At 53.3% G+C, this 25,922-nt stretch overlaps 2 protein-coding genes across 7 annotated transcripts in view; both read right to left on the bottom strand.

The window, feature by feature from the left end:
* Window positions 1-2,273: 2,273 nt before the first annotated feature.
* On the bottom strand, window positions 2,274-9,216 carry ATG101 (autophagy related 101). Of its 4 annotated transcripts, none has more exons than XM_012805660.1 (4): window positions 9,195-9,216; window positions 8,737-8,879; window positions 4,896-5,223; window positions 2,274-2,976 (listed from the first exon to the last, which is right to left on the bottom strand). In XM_012805660.1, exons 3-4 carry the CDS (start codon window positions 5,145-5,147, stop codon window positions 2,572-2,574), a joined length of 657 nt encoding a protein of 218 aa, XP_012661114.1. In that variant the 5' UTR covers window positions 5,148-5,223; window positions 8,737-8,879; window positions 9,195-9,216; the 3' UTR covers window positions 2,274-2,571. The 4 variants fall into 4 exon arrangements, with proteins under 4 accessions (XP_012661114.1, XP_012661115.1, XP_023369470.1 ...); XM_012805661.2 differs by lacking the exon at window positions 9,195-9,216 and adding an exon at window positions 9,009-9,155; XM_023513702.1 differs by lacking the exon at window positions 9,195-9,216 and adding an exon at window positions 9,081-9,093.
* An 8,560-nt stretch (window positions 9,217-17,776) lies between these two features.
* NR4A1 (nuclear receptor subfamily 4 group A member 1) overlaps window positions 17,777-25,922 on the bottom strand; it is a 19,082-nt gene continuing 10,936 nt past the window's right edge. For 2 of the 3 annotated variants that reach the window (XM_023513560.1, XM_023513559.1), the window contains 6 exons: window positions 22,052-22,929; window positions 21,138-21,267; window positions 20,667-20,818; window positions 20,094-20,296; window positions 19,826-20,004; window positions 17,777-18,594 (listed from right to left, as the gene is read on the bottom strand). In XM_023513560.1, the coding sequence (XP_023369328.1) occupies window positions 18,338-18,594; window positions 19,826-20,004; window positions 20,094-20,296; window positions 20,667-20,818; window positions 21,138-21,267; window positions 22,052-22,927 (1,797 nt within the window). In that variant the 5' untranslated portion in view covers window positions 22,928-22,929 and the 3' untranslated portion in view covers window positions 17,777-18,337. Of the gene's footprint in view, window positions 18,595-19,825; window positions 20,005-20,093; window positions 20,297-20,666; window positions 20,819-21,137; window positions 21,268-22,051; window positions 22,930-25,664; window positions 25,826-25,922 lie in introns of those variants that run through there. The other variant, XM_003790398.2, reaches the window with a different exon arrangement.

Here is a 25,922-nt window from a genome sequence, read left to right as displayed (position 1 = left end):
CAGCAGCGACAGCACGCCCAGCACTACCGCCTGCACGGCGCGCAGCCCCTCGGGGGGCTGCGGCGGTGCCCCCGACTGGTTGCAGCAGGAGCTAAGCCAGGCGGCCCGAGCCGCGGAGCCCGCCTGAGAGCCGTTCATGCTCTAGCGCCGGCTGCCCAGATGTGTGTGGGACCGCCAGATGTGCGGGAGCCCCAGCTGGCAGGCGGGCGGAGGTTGTGTGGGGAGGGAAGCAAGGGGCGGATCCCAGGCGCCCTAGGCTACCACCCCTTGCGTCGCAAATGCTCAGGCCTTTCCAAGAAGACAGGGCTCCTCCAGGTGGACTATGGCCCCTTCTCAGCAGAACCGGCCCACAAACCCACCCATGAGAATTTAGTCAGGCAAACCCAAGGGTTGTGTCTCCAAGACTCTCCCTCTCACTTGGCCAATAAGGCTGAGCGGTAGCACCTAGTGAGAGCTCATCCTGGGTGCTGGCTCTGAGCAGAAGACAAGACAAACAGGGTGACCCTCATTCTTAGGCTTTTGTCCTATACCACTAGGTGGCCTAGATCGTGCTGGGACCAAAAGCAAATGGCAGCCTGAGGGATCCCATTCATAACCTTCCTCTTCCATGGCCCTTTGGAAGCCTTCTGGGGCTTGACAACCAGGCCAGTGCCTCCTTCAGACCCCATAACAAGGACAGGACAGGACAGGGTATGGAGATTCCAAGGTCCCACAGGCTGAGGAAGAGTCCTACTTACAGAACTATGGGAGAGCGGTTTTTTTTTTTTTTTTTTTTTGAGACAGAGTCTCACTATGTCACCCTTGGTAGAGTGCAGTGGTGTCACAGGTTACAGCAACCCCAAACTCTTGGGCTTAAGCGATTCTCTTGCCTCAGCCTCCCAAGTAGCTGGGACTACAGGTGCCCACCACAATGCCCAGCTATTTTTTGGTTGTAGTTGTCATTGTTGTTTGGCAGACCCCAGCTGGATTCAAACATACCAGTATGTGGCTGGCGCCCTAGCTGCTGAGCTATAAGCAATGAGCCAGAGAGCTCAGATTTGAGCTAAGCCACCAGGGCTCCCATCCTGACGCTTAGTAAATCCCACCTCAGGGAAATCACAATGCCAACGGGACTGGGCTGGGAGTGTTGCTGTCCTGTCCTCCAAGGCCAGCTAGCTGCCAAATGGGTGTCCTATGGCCACGCCAGGGTAGGAGAGCAGGGCAGAGTCTGAAGAAAAATAAAGTCTGCAAAAGATGACATAGAAGCAAGACCCTTTTGCCCAGGCAGCCAAACAAATTCTGTAGCAAACCTTGAGTCTTCTTTTTAAAAGTATCAAGTCACTGCCAACCAACACCTGTACCATAGCAGTCAAACCCTCAGAAGGTATGAAATTAGCTAGTGGCCAGCTGGGAGGAAAACAGAAAACTCCTCCCACATGTTATCAAGGACCTGCTGAGAATGGGCCTTCCCCATCTACAAACACCCAGCCCCAAGTCCTCCAGCTCTCTGATGTGCCCGAGATTGAGTGACACATCACAAAACCTGTCATGGGTGACTAGGAATGGAAAAACCATGCAAACACTTCCTAGCCATTCTAGCTACCCACCCTGCTCTAGGACCCTGGGCAAGACCCTACCCTCCCCATTTCTCCCTTAGCATCCCTCCCCACACCCCATTTAGTCTCATTAAACTACCCCAGATAGAGCCAAAACACTATAAAATATGGGGGGGGGGACTGAAAACACAGCACACAACCAACATTTGTGTATGCTTGTATAAAAAGGACTATGAGTTACCAAAGCAATGTCCCAACAACCAGTGAAGACCAGGCCAACCAGATGTCACCAGATGCCAGTCTTGAGCTAGCCAATCTCTCCCCAGAGAGACATCCCACATCAGATGACCTTTCTGGGGCATGTGCCAACCTGAACATGTTCTATGAAGACAGAGAAGGTATTCTTTGGTGTCATCATGAAGCACGTCCTGATAATCTAAAGGCCAGGGATGTCACAGCTTCCTTAGGAAGGGAAGAGAAATAAGTCTGTCACATCCAAAAGCAACAGGCCCTCAATTTCCCTGTCCCTCATTCACAGACTGCCCCTGGTCATACCTGTGGGGGTAACACTTGCTTATGTGTATGTCCAACAGAGCAAAATCTACCAGCTTTGATCTTAAATCCCATCCACCCATTCCCTCATCTTCAAACAATACCCTCAACACACACCTGTATGTTCATGGGGATTGCCAGCACATGTGAACACTTCAGGGCAGAACACAAGCCAAGAGAGATGGCTCAACACAAACTCATACTCTCAACTTTATTCACCATCCTACTGGTGGCTCTTCTGTACAGTGGAAAAGGAAGAGGGACCCCAGTAGGGATGTGGAGAGACAGTGTAGGCACGACATGACAGTCAGTAAAGGTTAAAGGGATGACCAGGCTGGCAACCACAAAACAAGGAACCCAGGGGCTGTCCCTTCCCTTCCAAGTCTCACCAAGGACTAACTCCAGAGCCCCAAGGGCCTAACAGTACAATCCCCAGAAGTCAAGGTCTAGAGGCCATCAAAGAGCTCCCAGGTTCCAGCGAGGCCTAGAGAGCAAGAGTGTCTTTGATGAGCCTGCGCATGGTGGTGGTGACGGAAGTGCCCAGAGCGTCAGTGATTTGAAAGGAGATCTTGTAGAGGTAGGGCTGCACGTCCCGCAAGCCTGTGTCAAACACGTTGTCCACCTCTGACTGCGTGGGCATCTTGGGCAGGTACTCATGCCGGTTCATCACCTCCACGATGTTGATGATCTTCTCACAGAGTTTCTCACCCACCTTCTCCCGGCAGATCTGCCGCTCCTGCTCTGTGGCCAGGGCTACCACGTGCACCTTCACCGTCCACACTTCCCACGGGATGCACTCGTCTGAAAAGGGCCAGCGAGACTTCTTCTTCTGGTAGAACTCCAAGGACATCTGGCCTAGCCCATCGCCACCGGAATTGCGCAGCGCATCCTGGGGAACAAGGAAGAGATGAGCGAGCAGACGCCTCGGAAGAGTTCACGCCTCATGAGGGCCTGCTTCCTACACCTGGGAATTACGCTCGCTCAGCTCTGTTAGTTTTCTAAGGATGACAGGCAATGACAGCAAGAGAGGGTAACGGACTTGTGAGAAGTTACACAGCCACCCTGAAATTGAGCAGTTCATGCAAAACAATAAGATCTGTCCTTAAGCCCAACTCCTCCAGCTTTGTTAAAAACTGATACCATGGGAATAACTACTCACCGGTGGGCACTTAATCTGCGCCAGGAATATTACACACAATCCCACTGGCCCCTCTCAAAAAGCCCATGCCAGCTGCACCAGGGTTTAAAACCAGACTGTCTGATTTCAAAGTCTTTGCTTTTCACCTTTACACCAAAGGCCTTCTCATTCCATGACACGCCCTCCCCCATATCCTTCAACATGTTCTCCAAAATCAGCCCCTTGCCAACATCTCCTACTTCATTTACTTTATGGCAACGCAAATTCAAAGTATCTTTTAAAAGAACAAGAGGAAGAGACTATAAAGCCCAGTGATCCCTGCTTACAGAAAGGGAATGCAAACAGAACAGGGAGGTCCAAGAACAGACCAGACCTGGCTGCTGCTCCCTCTTCTCCTCTAAGAAGCAAATAGGACCATCTAGTCCAGTGATTCTGCCCTTCTCACCCCATGGGCCATACTCCTCAGGGCAGCTAGGACCCTGAAACACCTCTCCATCTGAGTTACTGCCAACCTAAAGGCAAGGATGCTCTTTCAAATCCTGTCCATCAGGAAACAGTCTCTCCTTTGTGGACAAACTAAGGTCACATGACCTCGAATAACCAAAACTTTCATAGTGCTTACTGTGTGCCAGGCTCTGTTCCAAACACTGGGCACATGTGACTCATTTAGTCCTTGCAGTACACACACCCTACAAGGAAGGTAAAATTGGAATCAATTTTACATCTAGGGAAACTGAGGCCCAGATTTAGTGGTCACTTATCTAAGGTCACACATGTGCTAGGTGGTGGAGCCTGGCTCCAGAGTTCACGCTCTTAACCACACCCTCCCACAGACACCTGGAGGAAATTAAGCTGAATGCCACTGCTCCTGAAGGGTGACTAGGAAACACCTCTTATGGACTTGGAGGAATGGTGGAGGGTTGCTTTCTGAGTGCTGTGGCCTAGGAGAGGGCTCTGCCTGACACAAGGGCTCCCTACAATGAGCACACGGCACCCAGTACAATAGGAGCTCTGCAAACATGTGTGGGATCAAAGTCAGACAGCCCTCCTGCCCTGACCTGAGCAGGTTCCTTAAAAAAAGAAACTCCTTTTGTTACTTTAAAGTTTAAGAATGCCCACACATTAAAAAACTGTGACTCCAAATGAAGGTGATATTTAAACCACACTGCCATTCCCACCACCTTAAGTGGCCAACATCAGCAGGCTGAGCTGTCCCTGCCACATTTTTCCAAGCCCACACACAAGCCACATTGCCTTAAGGGACATCCCATCTGGGATGGGGCTGCCTGAGCCAAGCAATCCTCCCTCTGAGGGAGTTTCATGGAGGAAAGGCCAAGTGGGGGGGGGGGTGGAAGCAGAGGCAGAGAGAAAGTGTCAGAGAGTGAGCTGTGGAGCCAGAGCTGTGTTCAAGACCAAGGAGCAGTGACCTCCCAAGGACACCTGACTGCCAATGCTGCCTTGGGGACTTTCTGCGCTCCTTTTTCCCCAGATAGTCTTATAAGTGACCCTGCAGCCCCCCCACAGACATACAAGCCCTCCTCCTCACGAGAAGCTCTCAACACGCGGGCTCCTTGGAGCATCCAAGAACCTGATCCACACTCTCAGGAAGAGTGAGCTAGAGTGGAGGGGCATCTGAGGCCCACTCACCATCTGCTGTGCCACACCCCTACCTTGAATTCCCCCACAACTTTGCGCAGGGCACGGTCCAGTTCCTCAGAAGAGACACGCACGTAGGTGAAGTCGATGAAGTCACAGTCCACATCCTGGGTGCCCACGGTGCCAATGGAGTAGGTGCCCTCCTTCTTGTAGTGGAACTTGCCTGTGCTCCGGTGCAGAAGCACCGTGTGCAGCACGGCCAGCATGGCCTCCTCTACCTGCCGCCCCTCCACCGACACCTCAAGCACCTCTGAGCGACAGTTCATCCTGCAGCCAGCAGCCCACACTGGGGTGGGGAACAACAATAGAGACAGAGGAGCTTCACCCCACCCAGGGGCCACCCTGCAAGAGGAGCCCAGGTCAAAATGCTGGTACCTTCTGAAAATGCAAGTTACCTGTTAGCTTCCTTCTAGGAGCAGCTCAGCTCCTGCCTCTACTGGCCCTTCCTCTCTGCATTTTGGCAGCACACACATCAGAGAATCACAAACTCTCCACATCAAAAATGGCAAGAGCTTCAAAGTTACCGATCCAAACAACCAGCCACACGCCTGGAATTCATTTATGGCATTCAGTGCAGCATCTGCTATGCAACACCTATCAGGCACTGGCCACTCAAAGGCAAGGACAGGCCAAGCACAGTGGCTCCCATCTGTAATCCTAACACTCTGGGAGGCCAAGATGGGTGGATTGCTGGAGCTCATGAGATAAAGACCAGCCTCAGCAAGAGTGAGACCCCCGTCTCTACTAAAAATAGAAAAACTGAGTCAAGAGGATCACTTGAGCCCAACAGCTGGAGGTTGTTGTGAGCTATGATGATGCCCACATTCTACCCAGAATGACAGCTTGAGACTCTGTCTCAAAAATAAATAAATAAGGCTTGGTGCCTGTGGCTCAAGCAGCTAAGGCGCCAGCCACATACAGCTGAGCAGGTAGGTTCGAATCCAGCCTGGGCCTGCCAAACAACGACAGCTGCAACCAAAAAATAGCCGAGCATTGTGGTGGGCGCCTATAGTCCCAGCTACTTGGGAGGCTGAGGCAAGAGAATCACTTGAGCCCATGAGTTGGAGTTTGCTATGAGCTGTGAAGCCACAGCACTCTACCTAGGGCGATAGCTTGAGGCTGTGTCTCTAAATAAATAAATAAATAAATAAAAGAAAAGCAAGGATGGCCCCTGCCCTTGAGACAACAATGAGATAAAATGAGAAACAGACAAGTGAACATGACCACAGTGGCAAGAGTATGAGGTAGGGGTAAGAAGAAAAATTGGAATCTGATTTCCTGGGACCTGAAATGACCAGGTTAAGGGATTTGCACTCTGACCTGAGGGCAGTAAAGAGTCAATGCCAAGATCAAACCTGTATGTCAGAAAGCTATCTCTGGGTACAGGGCAAAGAATAGCTCTAAACTATCTTGGGGTCCCAAAGTGCTCTGAAAAGTCAATGTAGCTATGAAGGCTGGGCTTTAAAACCTAACTGGCGGCTCGGCGCCTGTGGCTCAAGCGGCTAAGGCGCCAGCCACATACACCTAAGGTGGCGGGTTCGAATCTCCAGCCCGGGCCCACCAAACAACAATGATGGCTGCAACCGAAAAATGGCCGGGCGTTGTGGTGGGTGCCTGTAGTCCCAGCTACTTGAGAGGCTGAGGCAGGAGACTCGCTTGAGCCCAGGAGTTGGAGGGTGCTGTGAGCTGTGATGCCATGGCACTCTACCCAGGGGGATAGCTTGAGACTCTGTCTCAAAAAAAAAAAAAAAAAAAACCTAACTGGCACACACACATACACATCAATTCTCACATACTTCCAGGGCCATCCACAGACTCCATGGTAAAAACTTGTGGATTAAAGGCAGAAAGGCTAGGCAGGGAAACCAGTCAGGGGCCACTACTCTAAATTCTGTAACTGTTACAGAAGCAGCATAATCAGGTATGGGGGAGTGATGTGTCCAGTGTGGGAGTTTTCACGTTCAACATTCCAGCTGTCCTATAGCTTGCTTAAGTGACCTTAAGCAAATCACTCAACCTCTCTGAACTTCAGTTTTCTCATTTGTAAATTGAGATGGTTGTGAGGATTAATTAAGGTAACACATGTAAAACGCAATAGAATAATGGTTAAGAATAAGGACATGAAAGCCAGACAGCCTGGATCAGAGTCCTAGTCCTGCCACTTGCTCTCTGTGTGCTCCTGGGCAAGCTGCCTAACACCTAGGTGCCTTGGTTTCCTCACATATAAGAAAAGATAATGATTGCTATGTTGGAAGGACTGTCTCAAGGAAAAAATGAGTTAGCACCTATAAAATACTTGAAGCAGTATCTGGCAAGTAGTAAACATTCATTAGCAGCATTAGCTGCTATAATTCATTATTACACTATTATTGTCAAGAGATGATGCCAGGCTGCACTACAACAGTGGTAGAGGAGAATAAAAGAGAGAACAGACTTGAGAACCAGAACTTAGTAAGTAACCAAATAGGAGCCCAGAAGGAGAAAGAACAGCCTAGTTTCCTAGATTAGGGTGTGCAGCTGGCAAACCTTCCCTAACAGAGAATTCACTACCTCTCACTGGAGACCATTTCATCTGGGAACAGTTTTGTTCAGTTATTCCTTCAACTGAAGATCAGCCTCTTAGCACTTCAAACCCCTAGTTTTAGTTCTGAGATCAAGCCTTATGGACTAAGTTTCACACCAGGGCACGGTGGCTCATGCTTGTAATCCTAGCATTCTGGGAGGCCACGACAGGAGGATCCCTTGAGCTCAAGAGTTAGAGACCAGCCTGAGCAAAAGAGAGACATTGTCTCTATTTAAAACAGAGAAAATTAGCTGGGCATGGTAGCAGGCACCTGTAGTCCTTGCCACCTGGGAGGCTAGGAAAGAGGATTACTTGAGCCCAGGAGTCTGAAGTTGCTGTGAGCTAGAATGACACCACAGCACTCTACCAAGAGTGACAGAGACTCTTGTCTCCAAAAAACAAATAATTTTTACACCTTTTCCACAGGAGAGCTTTTAGAGGCAGCTTGTCTGTCACCCTCACTACCACAGGGTAAAAGGTTCCCATGCCTGCTTCACATTACATCTGTTCTCCTCAAGGTCCTCCTTTAGTATATTTCAGTTAGTCTCTGCTCCTCTGGAACCCTCCTGCTTAGCACAAGACATACGGCAGCAGGCCATGAAGGCTCAGAAATCAGGCTGGCTCTGCCTCTCACCTGACAACCAGCTCAGGTCTACCTGTACTATCAGGTTCTACTCTTGTCTCTGTGACCAGGCAGACAGTTCTTCGAGGCAAGGGACTAAATTCTGTTCACCACTATAAACTCAATTCCTAGTACGTAGCACAAAGTAAATGCTCAATTCAACTTAGCCCTTGAAAAGAATTCCAGGTCCTTCCAAGGGTTGCTGGATTATTCCTCCTACACTCTTGGATCAAGGATAAGAAGGGCTCTCTCTTGCTCGTTTCTGCCTTTATGGTTAAACTCCTTTAACTCCTAAAGACTCCCAGCTTTTTCTTCCCCATCTTCTCCCTCTTGTGTCTCCCCACAATCTTTCCTTCAGGCCACATACACATTTCCTCCCTTTCGCCCCAAGTCCAGGCTTTTCCCTCATTCTCAGTGCTATAATTGTAGGATCCCTCCTCCATTCGGAAGTCAGTCCTGACCAACCCCACTCTCCTTCCCACAGCAGCCACACTTGGTCTGTGATGAAGCTTGTTGTCTCCCCACACACACACACACTCTACAGTGAGCAGGGAAGCTACCCAGAGTAGGGACTGGAAAGTCTCGGTCCTCTGGTCCCCTCGACAAGTGGCAGAGGTTAACAGACGCCTTCTCAGAGCCAGGCTGGAACCTAAGGCACCCCTATTCCTACCTTACGCACAAATGCTGGAGCACGGGCTACTCAGGCCCGGATCATGCCCTTCCTTCTCCCCACGAGCAGGTTCGACCTCCGGAGATACGACCCCTGGAAGTACACTCCAACCTCTTCGAGGGCACTGAGCCGCGAGAGATGAACTAAAAGCAAAAACAAAAGCATCAGGAACCTCGACTGGGACGCAGGAAGGCCCTCCCGCCCGAGTCCCCTTTCTTCCACCGCCACTACAGGTGAACCTCCAGGGTCTCGGAAACTACAGAAAAGCTGACTCCTCGGAGGTCTCGGGGGCGGGGCCCCGTGCCAAGCCTGGCCGGACTAGGGAGTTCCAGACGCGCTCTCACTTCCAGCGCCCCCGGAGTGCCCGCACTTGCACAGCAGAGGACGGATGGCTAAACCAGCGCTCCACCGACCAGAAGCCCCTGCCTGAGACCCTCCCAGCACGCCACTGCTCTCACCACAGAAGCCGGATCACCGCGGCAGGAGGCGGCGCCCGTACCGGAAGTCCTCCCGCCGCCCCGGGCCGACCAGGCCCCCGCTTCCCACCGTCTTCTGTGGGGGGTGTGCCCAGCTCGGCCTATCCCCGGACACGAAGGCAGCGGTATGGATCGTCTGAATGCTCACATGAGCTCACTATTACAGTCACATATTGACATATAATTTGGATGATACTTTTTTCTTGATTATCTTTCGGATTTTAAGATTTGATGGCGAGAAGTATCCCCCTCGTTTGGACGAGTCCATTCGCTCCCACCATCGAGAACGCTGTTGTGCTGCGGCTGGGACGACGCACTTCCGCCATAGAGTCGGGAGAGAAGGAGGGGCCCACAGATCCTGCGCCGCCTCCCTAGGCCGAGGAGTCCACCGCGGCGAGCCTACTCCTGGGACCCAGAAGTGCTCTCCTCCCCGGGCTGAGGGGCTTGGAAAAGGGACCGATCCCCAGAAGATGAAGGGCAGGCAGGCCATTTGGAGAGAGTTCCTGGATATGATCCCACGCCAGTGTGCTGCAGGACGCTGAGTGGATGGTTAAATGTGAGCTTGTCCAGTGTGCATAGACCAGATTCTGGCCCTCAACCCACATAAAGATGCTGAAGAAGGGGCCTAATCAGAATCTCTGAGTGATATCTTCATACAGCAGCACTACCGTTCTTGTAAGACTTGTAATTTTGCCATAGTTTCTGTATGTGACTCACTCATCCTTTCTGATTTTACCCCTCCAGAGATAACTCACAGGAAAAACCGTTGTCACCAGCAAAGTGTAATATGAATATGAGTGCATTTTTAGTTATGTATAACTTCCCAGTGTCGCGTTTTGTTCTCCATGTAGATTGTAAGCTCAAGTTAGACAGAAGTTTGGCAGTTGCTCTGCTAATGCGGGCAGAGCCTGACGTGCACCCACCTCCAACAGGAGGCACTCCTGAGTTATTACTTGAGGGTTAAAATGCTCATTTCCCTCCACACATTTTATCTTCCAAAACAATAATAGATACCATTTATTGAGTGGAGAGGAAAGGGCATGAGTCTAAGTGCCAATATATATGTAAAAAATTAAACTGGATTCCAATCAATCCTATGAGATAGATAAGAAAGTGACACTAGGAGAGTTTAAGTAACTTGCCAAAGGCACTTAGGAAATAGCAGAGCCTGGGATTCAAATCCAAGGCTCTTGACCAATAAATACAGAAGCTCTCTTTCTGACTTCTTCAGCCCACCTTTTCCATGCGCCCGCTCTCTAGCACACTCCGCCCACCAGTGCAGTGCTGGTCTTCTTACACTTGCTGCTCTCTGGAAAGAAATACCTTGATTTGCCAATTTTCTACCTTGGCTGATTTCAAGCTACAGGATATCACTGAATGCAGAGTCTGGAATGAATGAATGATTACATCTTGATCATCAGGAATACAATTGGCTCTTGAGTGCCAGTACCAGCTGGCTCCACACTTTAGGCCCACCCTCCCACCCAATTCTTCCAAACTCAGCTCATGATCCCCTCCTCTGGCTAGACTTCTTCCTCTTCATCTGTTATACTCTTTCCTTCTTCCCCATAGTTCTGCCCTTATTCAGCCCTTATCTCTGTTGTAGTTGCAGGTGCCTCTCTTCAGATATCCACAGGGCCTGGGGAAAAAGGAAACTCCTACCCTACAGACCAGCAGCCTCCTCTGGAGCCTGCACAAAACAAGGAGGTACTCAGGAGAAAATATTGAGAGGAAAGGGTCTGTAAGGAGTCAAAGGGGGGGGGGGCTCAGGCAGGTTGGAACTAGCCCTGGGATAAGGGAGGAACCAGAGCCAACACCCAGAGCCTGCACTTGAATGAGAGTGACTGACCTTTCTCTACCTCCAACACACTGCATCTCAGGACCCTCTGCTGCCACCCGTCCACCTTCAACATCATTATTGTCATTGAGCCTTACCAGATACCATGCCAGTACTTCACAAGCACTATTATGCCAGCTTTTCCAACTTTTTCAAGGTAGATACCTACACACACATTATTTACAAATACTACAAACTGAGGCTCATGCTATGTAGTGACTTGCCATGACAATTGTGTCAACTCAACTGGGACACAGGATGTACAAATATTTGATCAAATATTGTCAGTCAGTCTGTGAGAGTGTTTCTGATGAGATTAAAATTTGAATTAGTAGGCTGAGTAAAGCAGATTGTTCTTCCCAGTATGAACGGGCTTCATCCAATCTGTTGAAGGCCTGATAGAACAAAAAGATTGGTAATCATCCTGCCTGACAGCCTTAGAGCTGAGACACCAGCTTTTTTCCTGCCTTCAGACTCAAACTGCCTTCAGTTATCTGCTTTTCCAGAGTCTCAAGCCTGCTGGCAGCATTCACACTAAAACTGCACCATCAGCTATCCTGGGTCTCTGGCTTGCTAACTTCAGATCTGGGGACTCCTCAGCCTACATAATCATGTGAGTCAATTCCATATAATAACTTTCTCTCTCTCACCACATGTGTGTCTGTGTGTACTGTTCTGGTTCTCTGGAGAACCCTGACTATCACTTGCCAAGGCCACACAACTCCTCTTCCCACAGTCCTCTTACCTGCTCTAGGCCCTACTCCAAACTCACCCTCTCCATGGGGTCTTTCCTGCCTGAGGATGAGGCTGAGACCTCTCTCCTCTCTTATCTAACGTGCTGGCCAATCCCTGCCTCCTCCTACCTCTCTGATTTCTTACAGGTCAGTTCACATTGCAGCTTAGACTTTGGGTCCTACCCCCATCTGAGTAGTCCCATGGTGGGGGCAAGCGTCTTGGCCATAAAGTGGGACTATGTGGAGTAAATTTCCCAATCTTGTGCCCCTCCCCTATGATCAAGATGGATGTAATTGTTCATTCATTCATGCCACGCATTTGTAACTGTCAACATGCTAGGCCCAAGTAATACCTTGTAATACCAAGGGTGATAAGTCACAATTATCACCCTCTGGGAGGTCAGAGAGATGCACCAGGACATACACCCAAGCAAGAAAACCCAGCACATGGTCTGAAAGAAATGGCAACAGGGTTTGGGGGGGCCAGAAGGGGCCAGGATAGAGGCTGCTGCTGTCATTCCGGAGAGATGCTGGTGGCCCAGAATAGAAAGTGACACATTTAGAGTGAAGAGGAGTCCCAAGCCCTGGTTTCAGCAAGCTGGGAAGTGACTGGGCACCAGAAGAAACCAGGGCGGCTATGGAGAGGTCAGGACAGCAACTTGAGGAGCTAGCAGGGAGGGGGAGGTGATTCCAGGCAAAAGCTGGCTACAGGGAAGTACCTGGGAAGGCTTCCTGGAAGGGAGGGAAGAAAAAGCTGAGAGGAGAAGATTTGACAAGGGCTGAGGGTTCTAAGGCTAAAGAGGCAAGGACAGAGGGATCAGACTTCTCAGCCAAGGCCCGGAGCCATGGCCTGCCAGGCTGGCAGGCAACTGGCTGAGGCATTGTGCATCATGCCTGCAGCAAAGGCCTGTGGAGGGACCTTGAAGGCCAACACAAGACCTTGGAGGAGGCAGCAGGCATTCCTGATGAGGGTGGCCTCAGATGGCCCCACTTCATCCTTACATGTAGCCAGGGGAGAGCTGAGCCCCAACAATGACCCTGTAGGCCACTCCAGCTGCTCCAGAGCTGACCCCAGTGGCGTCACAGGGAGTGACTCAAGCCCCAGCAACAACAATGAGTGGGACTGACGTCAGGCTGGGGGCTCCTGACGGTGGCCAGCCTAGCTGGATAGCCAGCACCCTGTCTGCTGACCCTCCAGCCTAGGCCAGGCTGCGGGGGCAAGAAGGACCAGCTGTCATCACCGTCTGACATCTGCCCTCTGGGATCCTAGGCAGGGGCTCCTCCCCCCTCCCACCCTTTTGGTGATGTCACTCCCAGCCCCCACCCTCCAAGGCGGTGGCCAAGGAAATGGCTGGGCGGATTAGAGAGGGGTGGAGAGTGTGAGAAAGAGGTACCTCCCAGCCCCAATCTTCCAACCTCATCAGGCAGCCTTGAGACCTGGACCAGGCCAAGGGTGGCATGTCTGCTGTCTGTCCTCCTGATAATATGATGATCCATCCTTCCGTGACGGGGAAGGCTCGTGTGTCTTTTTCTCCAGAAAGGTCTATGTATGTGTTTGGCTACTTGGGTGGGCATGGGGCTTTATTTCAGTACATCTGTCCCTTGAGGATGAGGGGACTGTCTCTCCTTCCTACAAGATCTGTGTGTCTGTCATTCTTTGAGGAGCTTGCAGAAGGGGAGGGCTGTTTGTCTACCCCTGGTAAGAAAGTCTGTATATCTACCTGGGGGGGTGGGGCTGTTTTTCTATCCCTGGTTTCTTATTGGGAAGGGGGCGTCTCTATATCTAGCTTCATGGCATCCTAGCTACCTAGGGCCCTAGGATGAGGTCCAAGTTTCCTGCTTAGGTCCCTCAAGGCTGGGCTCACTAGGTGGGGACCTTTTCCTTCTGATGTTCCCAAGCCAGGAGAGCACAACAGTCAGCACTCACCCGCCTGGCTCACATCTGGGCACTGCTCCCTGCTAACGCAGCATGTCCCAGGACAGCCCCCACCTCGGGCACTCCCCTCCCTGTCCCAGCTGCCACCTCCAGCCCCCACTGCCATACTAGGCCTGATTTATGGTCCTGAGATGGGACTGAAGTATGCCAGAGCCTGCGTTAGACCTTGAGAAGACCTCAAGTGGCACCCTTGGCCTGGCAGGGTCAGGGCCCAGCAAGAGGGAAGGGAGAGCCAGGGTGGTGGGGAGGATGAGCAGAGCAAGGGCATAGGAGTGGTGACAGGAAATAGAAGCCAAGGCCAGAGCCTCCAGAGCCCCATGGGCCTCAGGCCAGCTGATCCAGCTGAGGACCCTGGAATGTGCTGCATGCCCTCAGAAGTCTCCGGCTCATGCGAGAAGGAGCACTGGGGAGTAAGGGAGCTTTCCTCTGCCTCTCACTGGCTCTTTTCTATACCACCACAGAGGGCCAGCTAGGCCCTAACCACAGCTCCCCAGCCTGGGGCCAAGGAAGGGCCTGGGCAGAGGTGGGATAGCCTGAGACTGGAGCAGGGATGGAGGTAGAAGTTTGGGGCCTGGCTGCCTGGGGGAGGACAGAGCAGCTTCCAGTTGAGCTATGGGGCTACAGGGCCAGGCCCAGACAGGACTGGACGCTGAGTGGACAGAGGCTCACCCCTTAATCCTCATCCTCTGAGGAGGCCCAGCACCCCTGACCCTCTGCTCAGTCCCAGCTTACTGGCTCATCCAGATTTCTAAGCTCGAACTCCTCAAGGATCAGGCCGAGTTCTCACATGAGGGCGACCCAGCACTGCCCTCGCCAAGCCATGACGTACCTGGCACAACTCCCTTGTGGCTGCAAAAGGATGTCACTCCTGACTGTCGAATTACCACACAGCAGCCACTAACCCCAAGGAGCTCCCTCTCACCTTCTCAGGCCTCCCTCTGCAGCCACACAGCTGAGTATGCTGACACTCAGAGCGCATCGTGGGGACAGCACAGCTACACCACAGCATGGTTGCTTGTGACCTTCAGAAGCTCCCCACCTCCCTCCATCACCAAGACCTGGTGACCAGAGCCCAGGTCTGGGGCAGCTTCCTTCACCCCAGGACCCAAGGAAGGGCACAGACCCCCAGGGTGCAGAGCTCCCCTCCATCCATTGAGGCACAGTGGCACCTCAGGGCTAGGGAAGGGGCCAGGTCTTTGGGCGTGGGGCCCAGCGTGGGTGGGGTGGGGGAGATAGGGAGGCAGGCTTCCTGGGTCTCTGCTAAGGACAAACAGCAAGTTTGAGGCCTTGGAAAATCCCGCCTGGGGTTCCAGGCCCTGCCGGCGTCACTGCCTTTTGACTATTGTCCCTGACGGAAATGGGCCCAGCCCCCGGCCAGATGGGACAGAGCAGCCATTGTGAGGCCCCACCAGGCTCAATGCCCCCTTGTTTGTCCTCCCGGCCCCTAGCAAGACTTGGAGGCCAGTTCTTCCAGTTGCTTAGTGGAAAGAAAGGGTCTGCCTCCAGGCTCCAGCCTTGGGCGGGGCAGGGAGGGGCAGGGTGGGGCTGAAGGACTGGCCCTCACTCTACCCAAATTGCCAGAGTCTTGGAAAGGAATGGCCATCAATGGAGCTTCTTTTATTTTCAGGGCCCTAGGCAGGGAGACTTAGTGGTTAAGTAGCCAGACACATCCAGCTCAGCTACTTACTATAAGCTAAGTGACCTTGGGAAAGTCATTTCCTTTCTCTAAAATGAAGTCTCTTTTATAAAAACAATAACTAATATTTCTAGGGTATTTACTATGTGCCAGGTACTCCTGTAAACTCATTATATGTATTCTCTCCTGTAATTCCTATAGTAACTTTATAACATAAGTACAATTGTTTTCCTCATTTATAGATGAAAACACTGAGGTCCAGAAGGTTAAGTAACTTGCCCAAAATAACACAGCTCCTAAGAGATGGCACCAGGATTTAAACCCAGGCCATCGGCTCTAGGGTCTTTGCCCTTTACCACCACGGTGTCCACCTGTGAGGCGGACAATAATTATGCTTTCCTCATTGGATGGTAGCAAGGTCTAGAAATAACAACTATTACACATAAAGAATCTAGCTGCCAGGGTGGCACCTGTGGCTCAGTGGTTAGGGCCCCGGCCCTATATACCAAGGGTGGTGGGTTCAAACCCGACTCCAGGCAAACTGCAACAGAAAAATAGCCAAGCCTTGTGGCGGGCGCCTGTAGTCCCAGCTACTTTGGAGGCTGAGGCAAGACAATGGCCTAAGCCCAGGAGTTGGAGGTTGCTGTGAGCTGTGTGATGCCATGGCACTCTACCAAGGGTGATAAAGGGAGACTCTGTTTCTACAAAAAAAAGAATCTAGCTGCCGGTAGACCATATTGCCCACTAGCTACTATCATCACAGTGGGACTTAGAGATCTACAGGGACCAAGGCTCTCCCTCCGCCCAACCTGTTCCCAAGCATCTAGAATCCTTTTGCCTTTACCAGGGGCCTGCTCTGCCCCACTTATGTCTGTGCTAGAGGCAGGGATCTGGAGGAGGGTGACCCAAAGGAGAAAGATCAGTCTAGCCACAGGCTGGTGGGATATTTCGCAGATATTTGCAGCAACAGATATTTCTGTTCCTAACCAGAGTACTGCCACCAGACTCACCTCCTCACTGGACAGACAGGGACACCGAGGCTCAGTGAGGAAGAAGCACTTCTCAGAGGGCAGCATGGAAGTGGAGGCATGGCTCTGAACAGAAGCCTGGCTCTTACTACAAGCCAAATGACCTTGGGAAAGTCATTTCCTTCCAGAGGCCCACTCAGGTGACCTGTTAGGGTCCCGGGGATGCATACTGGACGTCCACAGCACTGCTAGGGTCATCACCCCAGCCTAGCCCCACAGGGACCCTTCAGAAGGCCTGAGGCTCCCAAAACCCAAGTGAAAGCATTGGTCAGGCGCCCCTTGGGGAGTCTGCTGGAGCACCCTGAAGGCCCTTGCTTCTCCCATCCAGGGTGGAGCCCTGTTTCTTCTGACCCACATCTAGCTAGTTCCTAGGAGAATGGAGGTAGAGACTCAGGGCCAAGCAACGGATGTGAGGGCACAATCTTCAGGGCTCCTAACAGGTCTCAGAGAAGGAAATGGTGACACAGAACAGGCCCAGTGAAAGGTGCTGGGCCCTGCCTGGTGGCCAGCTATCTTGGGCCCCAGGCTGGGTCCACGTAGGTTCGAGTGCCTCAAAACGGTAGGCCACAGACCACCTGCATCACAAGCACATGGGCACCTGCTACAAGCACAGATACAGGGCCCCACCCCTCACCAAGGCTGAATCTCTAGCATAGAGCCTAGAAATCTACTTCCTTTCCCCCCCCTCATTAAGCCCCCTTCCATTCTCAGAAGAATCTACATTTTAAGCCAGCTGACTAAAGAACTGATGGCCAGGGCAGGGTGGGACAGGGTTAGAGAACCTATATGGGGGCACAGGTAGGACCTCAGTACAATCTTCTTGCCAAGAAGGCACGTACTGCCAGCTCCCTGGATCCTGGTGCTGGGGCGGTAAAGGTGGGGAGTTGGGGAAGGTTGAGAATGAAGATGGAAAAATCTTTAACTGAGTACCAACAGCCACTATCATTTTGGGCTTACTTCTACCCACTACACGCATACACACTCCTCTAATCCTAAAAGCTCTGTGAGGCTGGGTCTAGTCCTCTTCCTATTTTACAGTTGTGGAAACCAAGAATCAGAGAATAATTTGTCCAGGTTGGAAACCGCAAGCAATCCTAAAACCTGCGGCCAGGTCCATTGCTGGAGCTGAGGTTATAATCCCCAGGCTAGTTGCTTCCACTGAAGGCCTATCAACCAGCCAGGCCGGTTTATCAGAGGCTCCCCCCATGTTTACAACCAGCCTAAGTGCTGTGCACAAGCCCAGGAAGCCGGTGTCATTCTTATCCATACAAGTGAGTACACTGAGGCCCGTTAGCTCAGATAACATCCAGGATTGATCCAGAGCCACACCATCCCCCATGTAATTATCGGGGGGTAAGGGGAAGGGTGTCAGAGAGAGACTGGATCCCAGTTTCATCTACATGTCTATTTTTTATTCAATATATTAAATATATTAATCAGAAAAGTCACATACTATAAATCCAGGAAAATACACAAATATAAATGTCAGAATCTGTCATTTGTCTTCCTCCTAGAGTGACAGTTTATGTACATGTGGAAGGAGGGCAGGAAGAGAGAGCCAGCAGGAGGAGGCTGGAGAGGCTTGCCCAGGCCGGTAGGGCCCATTCCTGACTCCCAACCCCCACTCCCATCTCAACCTCTTCCTTCCCGTATTTACAGCAGCATCCAGCTTATTTACAGCACAGCAGTGTGTGTTAAAAACGGTTTACTTACAAAAAACATGAAGGCCAGGGCTGGGCTGGGGGGTAAGACAAAGAGTGGGGTCACCCCCAGGAATGCACCGCCTCCCCTGGAACTTGAGCTTCCTGCCAACCTCCTGGAACAGGTGAGAAGGTAGGCTGGTCTGTGGCTCAGGCCTAGGCTTGGGGTACTCTGGGGGCCCGTGGGCTAAAGGCACATGGGGTGGCAAATTAGAGTGCACACACAAATGTGCTCTCGTGTTCCCAGGCTGGGGTCAGAAGGGCAGTGTGTCCATAAAGATCTTGTCGATGATGGGTGGAGGGGGCACCAGGTCCTCCAGCTTGAGGTAGAAGATGCGCTGCAGGCCCTGAGTGCATAGGGTCCGCAGCTCGGGCAATTTGCCCAGCAGGCGAGACAGGCAGCCAGCCGGCTGGGGCTCACCGGCCATGGCTGATACATGTTCCTTCAGGCAGCTGGCAATGCGGTTCTGCAGCTCCTCCACCCTCCTGGGCTCCTGCAGCCCATGTCGGTCTGCAAGAAGGGCACAAGATTACCCACACACCCCCAAAGACCTGGCCTCCCCCGGGGCCTGTGAAACCGCTGTCACTGACCACCCTTTATGCTCCTCTGGCCCTCACAAAGCACCAGCCATTGCTAAGCCTCATCATGAGTCTGAGAAGGCAGCAACACTTATAGCACCACATTCCAAGTGAGAAACCGAGGCCCAAGGTCATGAACAAAAAGTAAAACCCTAACCCAGGCTAGCCCTACAATTTTTCATCTGGACTGTTCTGAGAAGCCCTGGAGTGGAGCAGCAGTGTTTTCAGGGCTGCCTCCAAGGATAACCAGCTTCAAAACTCACCATTCCCTCTGCACCCAGAGCACTTTTGACTGTGTTTTAGATGGTTGATTTAAGTGAAAAATGGGTTGGGGGCAGATTCTGGTGCTTGGGAAAAAAAAAAAAAAGAGATCCAAAACCCTGTACACTCAACACCGAAGTGTATTCTTTTTTTGTGAGACAGAGTCCCACTGTGTCTCCCTTGGTAGAGGGCCGTGGCGTCACAGCTTACAGCAACCTCCAACTCTTGGGCTTAAGTGATTCTCTTGCCTCAGCCTCCCCAGTAGCTGGGACTATACAGGTGCCTGCCACAATGCCCAGCTGTTTTTTGTTGCAGTTATCATTGTTGTTTTAGCTGGCCCAGGCTGGGTTCAAACCAGTGTATGTGGCTGGCGCCGTAACCACTGTGCTACAGGCACCGAGCCCTAAGTGTATTCTATATAACTCTATTACATCAAGTCCTAAACAGGCATAGCTCATTTGTGCTGACAGAAGTCAGGGTAGTGGTAACCTCTAAGGGGACAGGGCCTGGAAGGGGGCACAAGGAAGGGTGCTGGGGGGCATAACAGCATGACAGATGTGCTGGTTATGCAAATGTGGCTTATGAAAATTTATCATTTGTGTACTTTTCTGTATGTAGTGTAATTGACAAGGAAGTTTTAAAAACAAACCAAAACTCTAGGCCACATATATGTCTCTCAGGAGTCTGGGGTCATTCAGAGGCTGGCTTGGGCCTTACAGTCAGATGCAGCAGAGCCCCTCTCCAATTCCTGTCATCTCCACTTTACAGGTGGGTATGAGCATGGGGCAGTACGGGGCCCAGGAAGTGCCAGCCCACCCAATGCCCTGGGACAGTGCCTGCCTAAGAACCAGTCAACTCCCTGACACTTACCCTTTGGAGCCAGCATGGTGCTAGCCACTTACCAGTAATGAGGACAAGAGCAGAGAGGCAGGAAAAGGCAGGGACATCGACAGCCAAGCTGTGCAGGGACCTCGAGAAGGCCAAGATGCTATCTATCCAGTCGCCAAAGCCACGGGCACACTGTAGCCGGTGGAGCACCAGGCCTGAGCAGAAAATGAGCTTCCCCTCGCCTGGCTTGGACCTGGTGGGCAGAAAATAAGGGAAGTGGTGAGGGTGGCTCAAGGGTAGGGACAGCCGGAGTAAAGGCCAGGCACACAGCAGGAAGCTCACCGGTAGGCCAGGCGGAGGATAAAGAGCTCCAGGAAGGCCGATTCCAACAGCAGCTCCTGGTCACTGGGTGACAGCTCTGCAAAGCCAGGGATCTTCTCGGCCCACTTACGGATAACCTCCAGGGAACCGGAGAGCAGGTCATAGAACTGCTGCACGTCCCCGGCATCCTCCTTCCCAAAGCGGGGCAGCACCAGCTCCTGGAACTAAGAGGGTGGCCCAGTGGGGTCAGCAGCCCAGGCAGGGCCCTGCAGCACTGCCATAGATAGCTGTGTCCAATGCTTGGAGGCCACATCCTGAGGCTAAAAGTGCACCTGAGAGTCAGCCAATGTGCTGACTCGCCCTAACTCACACACAGATTAACCCAGGGCTGCAGCTGCGAGAAGGAACACATTTCTCTACTGGCCACTTGCCTGGGGGAGGCGGGGGTGCATCTTCCCATCTTGTCAGCCCAGAGGGAGCTCCTCTTTTTCTGATTTGTCAAACTGGACAGTACCTTTTTCTAATGTACATAAAAGCACTGTGTGTCCTTACAAAGCCTTCCCAGGAGCAGCAGAGTGGGCAGGGGGTGCTCACCTTGGAGTAGTCCAGCTTGGCAGTGCTGGGCCCAGAGTCCAGGTGTGCCCGGACCAGGGAGGTGAGGAGATTGGCAGGGGAGGCATCCGGAGGCTGCTTGGGTTTTGAAGGTAGTCGGCCCCGCCGCCCCTTTAGGCTATCTGTTCGGACAACTGCAGAGAAATGGGCAGGGGTGAGGAGGGAAAGAAGGGACCCAAAGAAGTAACTCTCAGCCCAAGCTGTGCACAACACCAGTGAGATGCACTCCGCCCCACAAGTCCCAAGGACCCACAGCTCCTGAGACCCAGCTACCCTACAGGGACCTCACAACCCAGGCAGATGGAAGCCATCTCCCTCTCTCAGACCCAGGGATCTGGAGGCAGGGTGGGGAAGAAAGGTCCACACACGGTCCAGGGCAGAAGCCTGGGGACTCCACCTGCCCACTAGGCCCAGGCCCACCTCTACCCTCCATGCCCCATCCCAGCCACACACCTTCCTTTACCATGCCCACAGCCAGGCACTTCTGGAAGCGGCAGAACTGGCAGCGGTTCCGCCGTCTCTTGTCCACAGGGCAGTCCTTGTTAGCCAGGCAGATGTACTTGGCGTTTTTCTGTACTGTGCGCTGAGTGGGGAGGGGGGGCAACACGGAACAGGCTGTCAGAGGGTTGGGGGGGAGCCCAGGGGAGGGGACTGTTCAGATCCTGCTGCCTTTGCAGACAAAAGTGCTCTCTGTTCACAGCTATTTTTCTAACATTTGGGGTGGCAGGGGAGGGAGAGATGGGAGGGAGTGTGGGGGGAGAGAAAAGTCTTAGAGATACTGGGGAAGGTTTCTGCCTCAGGAGGACCCCAGGACACAGATTAGGGGCTAGGGGCCCACCAGCTGTCCACACACCTGCACTTTCTAACATGCCTATGTCCACTGCCCCTTCCCTGGGGCAGACAGGAGAGGGCCAAGGGGCTGGGGGTAGGAACAGGAAGCTAAGCAGGCACCCAGCACAGGGACAAACACACAGCCTGTTCCCAAGTCCACCCCCAGCCCTCAAGAACCAAACCCTCTGCTCAGATCCTTTCATCTCATGCCAGGAACATGAGAGCCTAGGGTGCCCCTTCCCACAGGACCTTGAGTTGGGGGAGGAGGGGCAGAGTCTGGCTGCTAGAGCTTCCCTCCTGGGCACCCCTGCAGCCCATTATCTCCCCCCTTCTTCAAGCTCCCTATAGACCTCATAGGCCCCCGCATGTCTTGTTGAATAACAAGTTCTAGCCCCTGCATCTAAAGGTCCCTAGGAATGTGGCCCACCTAACAGGACTTCTCCCTTCTGTAGGACACAACCAGCTAGAAGAACCCCAGGGAGGCTACCACAGACCCCAACAGATAACGAAAAGCCCCACCCAGGGTGGCACAATACCTTGAAGAAGCCCTTGCAGCCCTCACAGGTGCGGACACCGTAATGCTGACATGAAGCGCTGTCTCCACACACAGCACAGCGGCCCTCGCTTCCACCTGGGGCCCCACTCCGGGCCTTGGCTGAGGTCATAGGCGCATCAAGTATCCCTGAGCCATCAAGGTGTGGGGACGTGGGCGCCAGGCCTGGGAAAGCTGTGGGCATGGAATAGCTATCTCCCTCCACCAGCTGGTGGGCCGCCTGGGAGGGAAACAATTTTAGGGAGCTCTGGGCCAGGCTGGGGCTGGGACCAGCAGGGGGACTGAAGGAGAAGAAGGCCGGAGGCTGCGGGGGCCCAGAAGCCTTGGGCAGCTGCTCTGTCCATGCTCGCAGGCCTTCATAAGTCTGGCTGGGTGAGAAGTGGCCATATGAGCCATCCCAGGGAGAGAGCTGGGGAGGCTGGAAGCTGGGCGTGGATGGCGACGGGGCTGAGCAGGGGCTGCCATAGTAGTCAGAGCCACTGGAGGACAGGGTCTCATCAAGGGGGCCGCTCAGGGGACCAGGGTAGCAGCCATACACCTGGAAGTCCTCAAACTTGAAGGAGGCAGAGGCGGGGGAGGTGGCCGAGGATGAAGATGTAGAGGAAGCTGAGGAGGAGGCCGAGGAGCATGGCTGGGCTGTTCCTGGCAGCTGATAGAGGAAAGTGTCAAACTCTCCTGTGTAGCCGTCCATGAAGGTGCTGAAGCTGGGCAGGGCAGTGGGGGCAGTGGGGGCCGCCTCAGGGCTGGCGAGGTCCATGGTGGGCTTGCTGAACTCAGGAGTCAAGGGATCACTTGCCAGATGGTCACGGGGTCCCGGGCTTGGTGCTGGCGTCCCATACTGGGCTTGGATACAGGGCATTTCTGGAAAGAAATTCCAGGAAGGAGAAGGGAAGGGTCAGTAAGAAGAGTTTGAATCTGGTCTCAAAGCAAATAGGACCCAGAGCAGCCAGGTAGAGGGAATCCCAGCCCAGAGTTGGGACACTGAAGCACGAAGGCCATGCCCACCACAGAACCCAAGAATCCTGACCCCTGGCTGGAATACCATCCCAACCTACGTGCCACAAAACCCCTGGGCAGTGGCCAGCAAGAGTGGGCTCAGTCAGAAGGCCAGCCACACCCCAGTTGGCCTGGGAACCCTAGGGAAGGCATCCAGCCAGCATTTCTCTGCTGGAACAGGGGGAAGCTGTGTTCCTCCAGCCCCCTACCCCTCCCGCACTGGGGAAAGCGTGGGTGGGGGCTGGGAGAAGGGTGGGTAGGAGAGGCAGCCCAGCAAAGCCTCAGCCTCACTCCAAGGAGCAGACATGTTGTTTCTTCAACCAGGCACCTCCTGGGAATATTCCCAGCACACCCCAGCCTCTGCAAAACCTCCTCCTCCCCCCACAGTGCCTGGGAAGGAGGACATCCTGGGCATGGAAGAGGAGCCTGGAATGAAGGCCCAGCTGCTTAAGAAGCTGGCCTAAGCAGCAATGCAGCCATCCCCAGCCTGTCCCCATTCCTTGCCCCCACCCTGCACACTGAGCAAGAGGAGCAGATCCCATGCACACCCCAGTCCTGCCATCTGGGACTGGGAACTCACTCTGCCCTGTCTGGGAAGCTCCCAGAAGAAAACAGGAAAGGAGCCAAGGCTTCCTCATGGGTAACCTGTCTCCAGACCTTTAAAGGCCATTTGCTGGAGGGAGGTATTGGGTGGAGAGAGGAGAGAGCACAGTCCTCTGGACTTTCAGGAGAATGGATAGTCCCTCAGAGGAATGTCTCTACTACTCCCAATTATTTTTATAGGAGAACTCTCAGAGTCCAGCAAAAGACTTAGGTGATCATGCAGGAAGGAAGAGCCAGCTGGTAGGTGGTGAAGACATCCTGCCCTTGTCCAGATTCCTACACTAAAGCTCTGTCTGTGCCCGGAAGAAGCCAGAGGCTCAGGCAAAGGGGGTTACACATCCCTAATTCTCATAACGAACAGAGATAGCATCATTCAAGGGAGATCCCCAAATTCACAGACTGCTCACAAAATAAGGCAGAGGCAGCTCCATGTCTGGGGTCTGCATAACTGGCTTCACCAGTCAGGAAGGAAAGCTCAGTAAGAAATCAAGGTGGAATAGAGAGACGCACACAGGGTGTACAGCAGTGGGTGCAAAGGCTGGCTGTCACCACCTTCTGGCCAAAAGCCCAGCAAGTCCTCTCTTCCTAGTCTCTGAAGTGGGCACTTCCATCCCTGGACTGACAAGACAAGCAACCCCTTGACTCTCAGACCCCACCCACAGGGGCACCCATCCACAGGCGTACAGCACTTGCCAGAGGTAAAGGTGGCCACATCTGCCTGCACTGGAACAGCCTGTGCAGGGATGGGTTGAGGGTGGAGAAGGAAAAGACGGCAGCCACACAGAACTGGGCGTTCATTCCAGCCGTATTCAAATCCTGTTTCTCCACTTGGACGTCCCACATCCGGATCAACCCCCCCTCAATCTGTTCCCCCCCCCCATGCAGGTACTTAACAACAGAAGATATGGACCTGTATCTAGCCTCACCGAGGGGGGCAGTCCCACACGGAGAAGGAAGAGGCGGGGCTGAAGGAGGGAGTGGGGGAGAATCCGGCTTCAGGCAGGTCCTGGCAACAATGTGGTTTGCACCTGTCCTGCTAAATGAGCCGCAGGCTGCACCCTACCTGTAAGATCCGACGTAGCCTATAGAGGAAGGGGCACAAACTGATCGACAGGTGGAGCTGGAATGGGGGGGAGAGGGAGTATCCTCCAGGTAGCACTACCCCAGATTCCAACATTAGCGACTCCTATCCCGGATACCCAAAGACAAGGGTTTCCATCTCTCTCCTCTCCTCTCCTCTCCCTCAGTCTCCCTTGCGCGCGCGCCCGTACACACACACACACACACACATACACACACACACGGGATCCAAGTCCCAGTTAAAACAATCCTCCCTGCGCCTCTGGAGCCCCTGCCCTGACCAGAAGCAGCCTCCTTTAGTCCAGCACACAGCAAGCAGCCCTCCGCGGATCACCCACCAACTGAGCCATTTCCTTCAGTAATCCAGAGGTCTCCTTATTTACCTCAGGCAGAAAGTTCAAAGCGGGAAGACCCTGCAAACTAAGCTACAGTTAAGTGTTAAGAAAACAACTGGGGCAAGGGGAGGGGGCTGACAAGCTGGAAAGACGGAGACCCAGGATTGGAAACCCAATCCTGGTTGGAATCGGATGGACCCTAGAAGCGCCAAAGTTCTGCTATCTTTTCCTCTGCTGTACTGAGACCCCCAACGACACCCAAGGCCAGGGCACCTGTGCCCACTTTGGTACTCTGAGAGACTGAACTAAAGCCAGCTGCCTACTGGACAAGTCCCCAACTCCTAGCGCCAACCCCAACCCCCTGCAGCTTCCACCTTGTCTACACTCCTTCACCCCCATTAGATTCCAGTCTGATCTGGATCCTCATCCACCAACCGCTACCCCTCAACGCCAGAGCTGCACTCTACACCCGTCCTCCCGCACGCCAGCTATACAACATCCCTTCTGCCCGCGCGGCGCGTACAGCCACCTCCTTCATGCACCACCCCTACAAAAGATGCACGTCCCCCGAGAGGCACCTACCCGGCCGGCTCCCGCTCCCCCTGCCTGGGACCAGCGCCCCGAGTCGCAGACTGGTCCCTCGTGTGCTCCAGCAGCTCTGCCTGCTCACTCCCCTAACTTTCGCAGCCTCCGCCACTGGGGCTCCCGGGCGAGCCGGACCCTCCTCTTAAGCGCTCCGTGACGCACGGGGAGGGGCGGGGGCGCCACTGACGCACGCGGCCCGGCGAGCTTTGGCCATACAAGGGCGCGGGGGGCGGCGCGGTTCCGGCGGGAGGCGGC

Source organism: Otolemur garnettii, unplaced genomic scaffold (genome assembly GCF_000181295.1).
Source record: "Otolemur garnettii isolate 467f Iridium unplaced genomic scaffold, OtoGar3 scaffold00043, whole genome shotgun sequence".
NCBI classification, from domain to species: domain Eukaryota; kingdom Metazoa; phylum Chordata; class Mammalia; order Primates; family Galagidae; genus Otolemur; species Otolemur garnettii.
This window is presented reverse-complemented; position numbering and strand designations above follow the sequence as displayed.

Bases quoted from the DNA above. Each gene is read 5' to 3' on its own strand.
- ATG101 (XM_012805660.1), bottom strand. From the start codon at position 5,147: ATGAACTGTCGCTCAGAGGTGCTTGAGGTGTCGGTGGAGGGGCGGCAG. The intron at 2,977-4,895 runs GTAGGGGTGTGG...CTTGTTCCCCAG, and splicing joins AAGTTGTGGGGGAATTCAAG to GATGCGCTGCGCAATTCCGG.